The sequence below is a fragment of the Urocampus carinirostris genome, chromosome 10 (genome assembly GCF_059441175.1).
Source record: "Urocampus carinirostris isolate Australia breed hairy pipefish chromosome 10, RoL_Ucar_1.0, whole genome shotgun sequence".
Taxonomy (NCBI): Eukaryota; Metazoa; Chordata; class Actinopteri; order Syngnathiformes; family Syngnathidae; genus Urocampus; species Urocampus carinirostris.
The window spans coordinates 26,030,762-26,043,463 of NC_142358.1; the positions used below are offsets into that span (position 1 = coordinate 26,030,762).

The 12,702-nt window shown below is 37.2% G+C and overlaps 1 protein-coding gene across 2 annotated transcripts; it reads left to right on the forward strand.

Moving 5' to 3' along the window:
* The first annotated feature begins 209 nt into the window (after positions 1 to 209).
* On the forward strand, positions 210 to 10,641 carry psmd2 (proteasome 26S subunit ubiquitin receptor, non-ATPase 2). Of its 2 annotated transcripts, XM_088345298.1 has the most exons (22): positions 210 to 391; positions 1,286 to 1,342; positions 1,440 to 1,604; positions 1,778 to 1,899; positions 2,566 to 2,790; positions 2,893 to 3,051; positions 3,149 to 3,293; positions 3,755 to 3,815; positions 4,001 to 4,147; positions 4,232 to 4,338; positions 4,443 to 4,570; positions 5,906 to 5,993; positions 6,070 to 6,232; positions 6,965 to 7,066; positions 7,166 to 7,314; positions 7,376 to 7,459; positions 8,123 to 8,291; positions 9,358 to 9,452; positions 9,532 to 9,658; positions 9,752 to 9,870; positions 10,053 to 10,271; positions 10,372 to 10,641. In XM_088345298.1, the coding sequence occupies exons 1-21, from the start codon at positions 269 to 271 to the stop codon at positions 10,233 to 10,235; spliced, it is 2,718 nt and encodes a 905-aa protein (XP_088201424.1). In that variant the 5' UTR covers positions 210 to 268; the 3' UTR covers positions 10,236 to 10,271; positions 10,372 to 10,641. The 2 variants fall into 2 exon arrangements, with proteins under 2 accessions (XP_088201424.1, XP_088201423.1); XM_088345297.1 differs by having other exon boundaries at positions 10,053 to 10,641.
* The last annotated feature ends 2,061 nt before the right edge of the window (positions 10,642 to 12,702 follow it).

Sequence of the window (12,702 nt, forward strand, 5' to 3'; positions counted from 1 at the left end):
AAAAAATGTACGGGGCACAAAACTCAAAATTGAAAAAAAAAAAATACAATACGGCGAAACGTAAAGGTCATGATATTATCGGTCTTCCATAGTCTTTTAAACGTTTTTAACTACAGTCCTTGGTGTACACAAAGTAAAACTAGTAGTAATATACTCCCACCGGTATGGGGTAACAACGCATTCTAAAATGTCTACAAGGCAAAGAAGAAACACTTCCGGTTAGCCCGCAGTTCATTTTGCTATCGTTAGGTATTGAAAGATTGCAACCATGGAGGACTCGAAAAACAAAGACAAGAAGCTGGGCGATAAAGTCAATGAAAATGAAAAGAACAAGGAAAAAGACTCTCAATTGTCGGGGAAGGATAAGGAAAAAAAGGAGGAGCAAGAATTGGTGAGTAGCGATCTGTACTTAATGAACGAAGTCGCCGTAGCCTGTCTGCTTATTCTGCCATGTCACTGCCACTTTGACAACATGGCTTGATCAGGCCACAGTTAGTCATTTTAAATACACACGGGTTATTACTATTCACCAGACTTTTAAATCTGTGTTTTTGTGTGTATTGTGGGCAAATTATATAGTCTGTGTAGACTAATTCCTTCGCCAAGTTTATGTTGGAAATCGGCTAACCCGAAAGCTAAAATTAGCATATCATGTTAGCGGTCATCTTTCATAGTAGCTTAACATGCCCAATAAATATTACCTAAACAGGGCCACATACATTGATTCTCAACACATTCAACATTTATATAAATGGAATATTTTGTTGCATAATGAGGTGGTTATTTTGCAGCGACGGTCAACTCGTCAATGACAATTATTTTGCCCCGAATTGACCAACTAAACAGATATTATTTATTGTTTATCCAAACAGATAAACAACTGAACAGATCAACTGTAAACTTTCCAGGAAGTCCCTTTTCACTGTTGTTGCAACACTAATTAAATCCTAAAATGAACCGATTGCATGAATAGGTAAAAAAGACAACAGGTGTATATGAGCAATACAATGAAACAAATAGGCAATTTCTCATGTGAGAAAAAAAAAATCAAGGCTATGGCATATGGGAGACCCCAGAAGAAAGTCAATTGACAAAGAAGGGGTTAAGCAGTTTGATTACGAACTTGTCATAGACTTCATGCTTAAATAACCTACATTACAGTTGAGTATGGCAGATCAGGCCTGGAATATGTCACTTTTTCCTTAACCAATCCTAACCGTAATAGCCAAGTATAGTTCACCACTGGTTGGTCATTAAGAATTGACCATTGACTATTTTTCACCAGTCTGAGGAAGACAAACAGTTACAAGAAGATCTGGAGATGATGGTGGAGAGATTGGGTGTAAGTATTTGAACAATCAAATTTCATACTGCACTTCTGAGATTGACTCAACTCAAGTGACCAGAATCTAATCAAATCTCCATAAATACATTTGCAGGAGAAGAACACAGCATTGTATCGTCCTGCATTGGAAGAGCTACGCCGCCAGATTCGCTCTTCAACCACCTCTATGACATCAGTACCAAAGCCTCTAAAATTTTTGCGCCCACATTATGGCAAGCTTAAAGACATCTATGAAGCCATGCCTCCAGGGGAAAACAAGGTATGGCATATATATAATTGCCAATGCAGGCATACCAAACACAGACCTTTTCGTTTTTTTCAGTTACCCCGTTCCTGCTAACTCAGAATTCTAATTCTAAGCCCCAGTTCTGAGAAAACTATTGCATTCTTGTTATTTAGTTCTTAAAAATTGTCTTACGACTGTCTTTGCAGCATTTTTGTGCGGATGTGGTGTCAGTGTTGGCCATGACTATGAGTGGAGAGAGGGAGTGTCTCAAATATCGCCTGTTGGGCTCCCAAGAAGAACTGGCTTCCTGGGGACACGAATATGTTAGGTAATTCATATCGATGAGACAATCATCAAATAAACTGCCTAGTAACGTCGTGCGGTATGGACTAGCTTTCACTTTTTCCATACATGTTTATAATAATACCATAACAATGTTGCAATTAGTTCTGTGAAAGATAATCAATTACACAATATATATATATATATATATATATATATATATATATGAATACAAAAGTATTTTATGAAGTTCTCTGAATTTGATTAAATTTTTCTGACAGTCCTAACGTTGAGAAATATTATGAACTTAAAGTGTGTGTTGTTTTTCACTCTTTAATGTTGCATGGTTTTACACAAAATAACTGCTACAGTTTTGCAACATTGTAACTTGACTAAGATTTTTTTGACATGTGAGCCTAGGTCGTTTTGGGGGTCTCCATATATTAGTTTATTTTTTTTTTATTGTGTACCTTTTCCTTACTTCACAGTGGCACAACTTCATATGCCTTTATGTTTTTAATTTGATACAATGATTATTATCTCAGATCTTGAACATGAATAAGTACTTTAGTGTTACCCAGTAGCGCATGTTGTCCGAAGCAATACCTTGGTATATTTCAATAAAATGTGAACTCATTAGTTGAAGTTTGTTTACAGTCGAAGATAACGAGAAAAGTACAATTATGGTTGACCCTCTCCCACTATTTGACAGGCATCTGGCTGGTGAGGTGGCTAAAGAGTGGCAGGAAGTGGAAGAGAATGATAAATCCCAACAGGAAATGCTGATGAAACTTGTGAAGGAAATCGTACCTTACAACATGGCACACAATGCTGAGCATGAGGCTTGTGATTTGTTGATGGAAATTGAGAGGCTGGAAATGCTCGAGGACTACATCGATGAGAATGCCTACGGCAAGGTTTGCCTCTACCTCACAAGGTATGTTCACGTTATAACCATGTATAGAGCTATATTAACAACTTTTGTAATTACAATAAGGTCTTAATAAAGTGTTCCAACCATTCTTTGCCATGGTCCCAGTTGCGTGAGCTATGTTCCAGAGCCAGAAAACTCTGCACTTCTGCGGTGTGCCCTGAAGATTTTCAGGAAATTCAATCGTCATCCTGAGGCGCTTCGCTTGGCGCTCATGCTAAATGATGTGGAACTGGTCGAAAACAACTTCACAGCCTGCAAAGACATGTGAGAATGTGATATCTTAACTGCTCTCTTGTATTACAGTAATGGTTGCTACAGTCTTTTTTGCATTACTTGATCTTACTCTGTGTCTAAACTGAAGAGTCATTCAGAAGCAGATGTCCTTCATGCTTGGTCGCCATGGTATGTTCTTGGAGCTTAATGAGGATGTCGAAGATTATGAAGACCTGACAGAGATCATGTCCAATGTGCAGCTTAACAGCAATTTCTTGGCTTTGGCTAGAGAGGTAAGAAAAACAAGGGTGAAGGAAAAAGCATATACATTTCAGTACAAGAGGGAAGGTTAGAGTAATATCAACTCAATCATTACATTTCAGTAGTTTATTTCCTCTAAATCATATGCATAATTCTAAATAGCATTTTATGATAAACTAATCTTTTTAAACCTATGCATGTTGCACAGCAGCCTCTCGCCGTCTTCTGGCTTGCTCATGATTGCAACCTCAGTTATTTCATTCCTCTTCCTTGTTTCATTTTTTGGGCGTTTTGTAGAAAGGCTTTTTGAATTGGTTGGGAATTGTACTGAATAGAAAAAAATATTCCACTTTCAAGTTTATATAGACACCTCAAACGATGCACCCCACATTTGAGTATACATTTCTGTGTTCTTAAATGTAATTCCGAAAGTTTTGATTTACTCTACTAATATTTGATATCTGTGAAGACACAATATTTCTAACCTCCACAGTTGGACATCATGGAACCCAAAGTCCCAGATGACATCTACAAAACACACTTGGAAAATAACAGTAAGTCTTGAAATTACATCTGCATGTATATAGCAAAGACACCTGGTTTATATCACATTTAGTTTTACATATAAAGTGTTACTTTTCATTTAATACCGAGTGATAATATTTAGTATTTTTTATACCTGAATTGTACTGCAGTATGACGGACAACTGAATATATATATTTTTTTCCCTATGTAAAGGGTTTGGAGGTAGCGGCTCCCAGGTGGACTCAGCCCGTATGAACTTGGCCTCTTCCTTTGTCAATGGCTTTGTTAATGCTGCATTCGGACAGGATAAACTATTAACAGATGATGGGAACAAATGGTTGTACAAGAACAAGGATCATGGTACAAATAAACCGTACATAATAATCACAATAAGGTTTTCACACCCTTGCATTTTTAAATGTGTCTTCATTTGGCATTTTCAAGGCATGCTGAGTGCTGCAGCCTCTCTAGGGATGATTTTGTTGTGGGATGTGGATGGTGGCCTTACCCAGATTGATAAATATCTTTACTCGTCTGAGGACTACATTAAGGCAAGTTAGATATTGCTATTTTATTGCTAATTTTACAGTTAATCGCATGCCACCTACACAGTTTTAATCATGGTTTATATATATATTTTTAAATCTCTTTTCAGTCGGGTGCCCTCCTTGCCTGTGGCATTGTAAATTCAGGTGTGAGAAATGAATGTGACCCAGCCCTAGCCCTGCTCTCCGATTATGTCCTCCACAATAGTAATACGATGAGGATAGGTGCCATTTTTGGGTAAGAGCATGTTAAAACACAAACACACACTGAAAGCTTCACAGGGTTCCTGCGGGTCATTGAAAAGTCTTATAAGGCATTGACTTCATTATTCTAAAAATCAATCCTTAATTGGCATTAAAATGTCTTAAATACAATTTTCAAAAGTCTTAAAAATGTGAACACATTTATAAGATTTATATTTGTTTGAACTAAAAATGTTAGTAAGATTTATCAATTGTCTTTCATAATAATTCATTGTTTTAATGTTGTGGCCACAGCGCAATAACAGAACTAGCAAAATGGTGATGTGGTTAAAGTCGGGCCTTTCAGAACAATATTCATAGCAACTTCTGACAGAGACATTTACTTTGGACAATGGAAAAGTGTACATTTAATGAGAAGTAGCTGTCCGACAAACGTTTTTCGTCACGGTTAAAAGCTGTGCCAGGTAATGTGTATGAGGCATGATGAATGTGTGCAAGAATTATGTGTGTTTATTTGTTTTGTTTGTTTCAGTTGTGGTTTTTTTTGTTGACTTAGTCTTGAATTTGATTTAGAAAGTCTTGAATTTAACTTGCCTTATGCTGTAGGAACCCTGGCTTCAGTATACTATGTATGTACAAGACTTTCTCAGAAAAATAGAATTTGAATGCAATAAAGAAAACTGCATTAAATATATGGTTTCATTACAAATTAATTTGAATATATTAGTCTTGTATTGTTTTTATATTGCTGATTATGACAAAAACTGAAATAACCCATTTCAAAATATTGTAATATCATGAAAAAGCATACTAGAAGGTTGTAAGCCATAATCACCAATATTAAAAGAATTTTTCAGCAAAACAGGGCAAGTTTGAAATTATCAACACGGGCCTGGAGAGCTTTCTTTCTGTTTAGTGTGAAAACAATGTGAAATAATATACTCTGTAACAATTTGTCAACAATTTTACAGATAAGTCTCACTGATGTATTATTTGCAGCCCATGTCAAACTAGGAGAAAAAAGTGTGATTTATAGTCTGGGAAGACGGTAATAACATAATTTCTTATTTTATAAATGCATATCAAACTAAGTGCTCTTTTTGCTCGTTAGTCACAAAAAGTATCTCTCTGCTTGAAAAGAGTTTGAGACCCCTGGTTTAGATGATGTTGCGCTTTAATAAACTTTGAAATTAATTTTACAATTTTACTTTTGTAACACAAAGCTAATAATGTTAACTCAGGAAACATGAAACCTATTATTTTTTATGACAAACCTGTACATGTGTGGTCCCCGGGTGCTTTTCTGTGCTCGCAGCCAGTGCATGGGAGACAACATGAGCTAAATGTTAACTTCCATCTTAAATTGCAGATTGGGTCTTGCTTATGCTGGCTCCAATAGAGAAGATGTCCTGTCTCTGCTTTTGCCTGTCATGGGAGACTCAAAATCCAGCATGGAGGTGTGTTCTCTTTGCATATTTTTAATGCACATTTATATGCACAATTTGTATTTCAATTTCCTTTAATGTCTTCAAGGTGGTTGGAGTGACAGCATTGGCTTGTGGCATGATAGCTGTGGGGTCGTGTAACGGTGACGTGACCTCCACCATTGTTCAGACCATCATGGAGAAGAATGAACAGGAGCTGAAAGACACATACGCTCGCTGGCTACCGCTTGGCCTAGGACTCAACCACTTGGGTAACAATAATTCGCCATGTGGATCTTGTTTTGGATCGGTATTTACTGGAAAATTCTAATCAAATTTATTTGTAAAGCGCTTTTCAGCCAATGAACTGCCACTTAAGTTGTGTATAAAAATATTCAGTGTACAATAAGACAATAGAATTATCTTCTTTTACCCTACCAAAAATCCGGGAAATCCTAATACATACAATACACACAATAGTTAAAATGAAATAATCAAAAAAGGCAAATAATAATAGAAATAATATATAATTATGGTAAGGCACAAACTAACCATGTGAGAAGAATTACCTGGAGGTGTCTCATCCACACTGATGGGGATGGCAGCAGATGACTTCATGAAAGGAAAGAATTGTATTACTTATTCATAACATACTTTAAGGCCTGTATTACAGGATTGACTTATCGTTGAATAAATCTGTGTGTTTGAGCCTAATTAAGCCATATTATTATCGATTTTGTGTGTTATGTTGATGAATGGCATGTGTCCATTATTTGTGCTTACTAATGGTGATGACATTTTCTTTCTGGATTTAGGCCCCTTTAGCATATGTGTTGGTGCAAGTGATACTGGTTTCACTGTATATCTGGACTAAAAATAATTTGAAATTAACTCGGAGTAAATAAAAAGATAAATTTACATCCCTTTTGACAACTAAAGTGAAAATTTAGGGTTGATCACTTCATATAATTGTGCTATTTTATTTTTTTAATTTTGCCTTATAGGTAAAGGTGAGGCCATCGAGACGACTCTGGCTGCTCTCCAAGTTGTCCCTGAACCTTTCCGCAGCTTTGCCAATACATTAGTTGACATCTGTGCTTATGCAGGTTAGTTTTTACCTGCTAATGCCAGTTCCATGTGTATTATCTGCATCAGTGAATACTCCCTTTTTGTTGACGGGATCTTCTTGTCATCAACTGTTGTAGGTTCTGGCAATGTCTTGAAGGTGCAGCAGCTTCTTCACATCTGCAGTGAGCACTATGAGGCCAAAGAGAAGGAAAAAGATGATGACAAGGAGAAGAAAGATAAAAAAGATAAAGATAAGAAGGAAACAGCTGACATGGGTTCACACCAGGTAAATTAACATTTTCGGTGGAAATTGCGGAAATTATTAATGATGATGTAATTTATCCCAGGGGGTAGCTGTTCTTGGTATTGCACTCATTGCCATGGGGGAAGAGATTGGCTCTGAAATGGCACTGCGGACCTTTGGACATTTGGTAAGGAACACTTAGTTAATTTATTTATTTTTTTACTTGTACAACGTTGGAGATTAGGCAGTATTGTGGCACAATATCTCAATACATCATGGTCCCTAGACGTAATCAAGCTGTTTTTATGTATACCATTTTGTGTAATTTGTGTATTCAGTACTCTTGAAAGAAATAAAAGGCATTTAAAAATTCCTGTCACACCACTAAGTACAACAGATTAGGTATAAAGCTGAATGATTTAAAATGCATATAGCACAAGAACGTTTTTTCTGCTTGAAGTTGAATCGCAGGTTATAATGAAACGTACATGCCTTGTAACAAATGCATTAAACAGTCTGTCCCTTTTTTAAAAAATATATTTTTAGGGCTTTTTATCTTTTGTTGGGCAGGAGAGTTAAAAGTTCTAAAAAACTGAACAAACACCAGTTAAGGCACACTGATACCTAGCACGCTTTTGATGCAAAAGAGGAAGATTTTTTTTTTCTGTAACCACAACATTGTTTTTCCGAGCATTTTCAATTATATTTCAGCTGACACTGAAAGTACATTTGTGTGTCATTTTCAACCAAAAAAAACTCCTGGTACATTCTTTGTTAGTATGCTTATTTTTTATTGATTGTTGTATAACTAATTCCCGCTTTTTTTTCCTTTTTTTTTTCTCTCTCATAGCTGCGTTACGGGGAGCCCACTCTGAGACGAGCGGTGCCTCTTGCTCTGGCGCTCATCTCTGTATCCAACCCACGTTTGAACATCTTGGACACCCTCAGCAAGTTTTCCCACGATGCTGACCCTGAGGTCTCTCACAACTCTATCTTCGCTATGGGCATGGTGGGCAGTGGTGAGTCTGGATTTACTAAATATTTGAAATCCTATAGGGGACTGATTTACTACCTGTTTGTTCTGCCCATCGACTACTTGTGTAATCCCTTGCTAGTTAGCGCTTCTTACTTCTCAGACTTAGTGAATTACAGATTTTCACTCGCCTGGTCTCTCGTGCTCTGTACGCTCTTTCTTGTTTTTTTTTTCCATTGGACAACTTTGAAGCTACAAGTTTTCAGAGCTTGGCTTAAAAAAATAAATAGTATTTTTCTTTTTCTGTTTTGTTGGGGAATCGGGCCGGCGGCACTACTTGGCAGATCTCGCATATTGCGGGGGGTGTATAGTTCCTATAAACCGAGTATATTATTACAGTACACATCAATTCCATAATATTGTCGCTGTCAGGTGGGGAAAAAAATCTCAATATTTTTTGGTTGTTTTACTTTTTGAATGATTATAAAGACAATATTATGGATTTTATTTAGTCCCCATGCCTTGAGTTGGACACCTGGGTTTGAACTTTCAACATACTACAATAATTGTAAATTTAAGGTTTAACATAGTCAACATTTCATGAAAGCAAAATAGTAAAACAAAAAATTAGAAAGATGGAGAAATGTTTTCTTCACGACAGTTACAATATTACAATATGGTATTGAATACGTTTTTTTTTTTGTTTTGTTTTTTGTTTTTGGGTCCAAAGTCCAAGTTTAAACCAGCCCGTTAGATCAATGATTTTAATCATGTTAGTGACTCCCAACTTAAATCACTATCAGTTGTATTTTGAGTAATCCTTCAACATAACGCTCTCAACCTTTCATTTATGCTGCTTCACAAATTTTGACTGTGCATTGTGTTCTGCATTCTAATTGGTTAAACAGAGAGTTATATGTAGAAACCAACATTTACAGGTACAGTGTACTGTACTTTGGGCCTGTAAGAAATGTTTCTACTTGGTTTCAATGTTTTGTAGTGTATTTCATTGTATAATATTTGTTGTTACTTTACAGATTCCATATAACTAGGGTTCTTTTTTGGAGAAAGTACTGTATGCCATACTTGATCTTTTCATCCCACTTTTCCAGGAACAAATAACGCACGGTTGGCTGCAATGCTGCGGCAGCTGGCCCAGTATCATGCCAAAGACCCCAACAATCTCTTCATGGTTCGACTAGCCCAGGTGTGTGTTGGCGTCACAAAGAAGCCCGTGTGCTTGTCTACCACCGAGTATTGACTTTGTTCTGTTTGCGCGTCCACAGGGTCTGACTCATCTGGGTAAAGGCACACTCACACTCTGTCCCTACCATAGCGACAGGCAGCTAATGAGTCAGGTTGCTGTGGCTGGACTGCTAACAGTGCTTGTCTCCTTCCTTGACGTCAAGAACAGTGAGTTCCTTTCGATGTGGTTTCAACATTCAACATTATTCTTTTGTCATGTGGTTGCATTAAACATCATCTCTGTGAATGTTTGCATTGCAGTAATCTTGGGGAAATCTCATTACATTCTTTATGGCCTGGTAGCGGCCATGCAACCGCGTATGCTGGTCACGTTTGACGAGGAACTTCGACCCCTGCCTGTTTCTGTCAGAGTTGGCCAGGTAAAGTATTGATTACAGGTTTTATTTATTTTTTTTCCAAACAACATGTTTTGTTACTTCCTGTATTTTCCGCACTATAAGGCTCACCGGATTACAAGGCGTGTGCCTTATAGTCTGGATACATTTAGGAATAATTGCATGTTGACAGGAAAGCATGAAACATCTTCATTTTGTATCTACAGGCGGTGGATGTCGTGGGCCAAGCGGGTAAACCCAAAGCCATTACAGGTTTCCAGACCCACACCACGCCAGTTTTGCTAGCACATGGAGAGAGAGCAGAGTTAGCCACAGAGGAGTACTTGCCTGTAACCCCCATCCTAGAGGGCTTTGTTATTCTTCGCAAAAACCCCAACTACGAAACCTAGATGGACTTTTCTCTAACTTCCTCTTCATTTTCAAGGGTGATTCTTCACAGATCTTTGTTATGAATTGTTTTTTGACATTGCTGGGAAAAGCAATGGTATGATGCCAGTGGCCAACCACAACTGTCTTTAAATACAGATGTCTGGTGGTCTAGCTAATTGGAGTGCTGTGACAGGAAATGGACAAATTTACTCAACACAGGTTAGCCCCCAGCCAGGGTCAATTTAAACATCTGCAAAATCTACCCCTACTCCTCTTGTAAATGCTTATCAGAAACTTCACACAGCCTTTCCGTTCCCTCTGTTCAACAGCTGTTTTTTTCTGTTGTTTTTGGTTGTCTTTTATTTTATTACAGTGCTGTATAAGGTTTGTTCAGAATAAAATGTGGATTAACATTGTGAAACCTAACATCGCAACACTGTATTTTATCGGTGAGGAGGTTCAGTTTTCATCAGCGAACAAAGTTGAAGGATGCTTCACTATACTCCCTCTCCAAGTGACTGCAACTGTCACTAATGTAACAATCCATGGTAGACGAATGTCAAATTGCCATAGCTGCCAAAAATCCCTGAGTCACCAGTGAATTCTGTTTATTATGATTTGGAATAACATTGTTGTTTATGTGCTTGTTATAACTATCAGTGCTGCAATAACAACCAACATTGCCCTTGGTCATTGTGGCCATCGGAGCTATCCAAATCCAGTCCCAAGTGTCCATTCCGCATTGATTTCCTCCTCCTTCAGCAAACCTGAATTGTGAAAGACGTACAGACCTGTCATCCCTACGAGAATATAATATGTGGAAGTCAAGCTAAAATAAAAACTTGTTATTTTCTCCCAAATCTTATTGTTGGGGGTGTTTTATCAAATGTATTAATATTTAACTATAGAACATCACGGAGGGTGTTAAACTCCCCTAACTTATCGAATTGTTGGACACATGCATGTTGAGGAAAGCTATTTTTATTCAATTATTTTTGTCAAATATTCTGAATAGGATTTCCAGGCGCCCCTCACACTTCAACGGCGTCATTACCTCTTTGTACTAATTACCCCATTTCTCAAGATACTGAAGTTTTGCAAGATGTAGATGTACTCGTTGTCGTTCATCTGCCATGTTTCCAATCGTAAATTTATACAAGAACCAATTTATGTCGAATTTTTGGACTGGCGCGACGTCATCCACTTCGCTACAAGCACCCCTCGGGCATCATGTTCATCTGTTAATAAACAACAGGGTAGACTGCTGGAAGTGTGAATTTCCCTATGGGGATGAATAAAGTATCTATCTATTTAAGTGCTAAAAGTAAACATTGGAACTAATCAATGTACATGCAAATTTTAGCGCGATTGCAAGATTTTGTAAACAATGGTCTAAAACTGCTTAATTCGATAAAATACTTTTCAATTAAGCCAACAAAATTGTCTAAAATGAAAATCCTATACTTTTGTAAGTAGAACCGTTATGAAATATTCTGGCCAAAATGAATTTACAATTTAAAATTGTACAGCTTGACAGGTATGAATAATTAACCTCGCCAAGGTTTGCACATGCCGAATCATGATACTGCTCATAAATATCAGGTCAATTGAAGAATGGAACCATCCTAATCAGGCAGGATAGCGGATCTCAAGAAAAACGTGTACATCTGTAAAAGAGAAGATGGATGCTGGTCCAAGTACAGTATTTATTTTTACTTTATAGCAATATTGAAACCATTCAAAACATACCAATGCACTTTGCGGCATTAAATTTAGAAGCAACATAAACTATAGAGCACAATTGTTGCGACCCTTAGTATACTCTGGGTTAACTGTTGGCTTCAAATAACCTTACAGACGTCACGGTTGCACGCACAGGTATACATAAATCAAGTAAGATATGCTGATTTCATGGCATATATGTCTTTTACGAGAGATACTTTTCCTTTTACCATAGCAGACAACTGTCAGACTGTGGATGAGGCATATTTGTATTCCAATACCTGTCAAATTCAACCAATTGCTCCTCTTGATAATGATAGCAATACTCCTTATTAAGCAATAGTAAACCTCAAAAACACAACGCAACACCATTTCATTCACAGCAAGACGGACTATAAAAAGTAAAGATACTTGTTGTAAATGCATTTATTATATTTGCCAAACAAATGCTTCATTGAGAATAACATAGCTAGTGTACCCCAACAATTTTAGCTTTTTGTGATGATGTTGTCATATGCTACCAGTGACCTGAGTCAAACTGGATTAGAGCCAAAAAGGGCAAGACGAGTTTGGTCTAACAAAAAAAAATCTTAATGTATTTTTAAGAAGATTCTCGTACACAATATGCAGTGAAAAAGTGTATAAAGTACGAGGACAACGTAAGTTGACCGGTATTTATTTGTTGCCCAGCCTTTGGTAGGGATTTTGGATAACTGAGCAAGAAGGCGTACAATTATGAGGACTTTCTCCAGGTGAGGCTTATGC

Excerpts from the sequence above, each read along its gene's own strand:
- psmd2 (XM_088345297.1), top strand. The coding sequence starts at position 269 with ATGGAGGACTCGAAAAACAAAGACAAGAAGCTGGGCGATAAAGTCAAT. Across the intron at positions 392-1,285 it reads AAAAGGAGGAGCAAGAATTG|TCTGAGGAAGACAAACAGTT; the intron begins GTGAGTAGCGAT and ends ATTTTTCACCAG. Across the intron at positions 9,659-9,751 it reads CTTCCTTGACGTCAAGAACA|TAATCTTGGGGAAATCTCAT; the intron begins GTGAGTTCCTTT and ends TTTGCATTGCAG.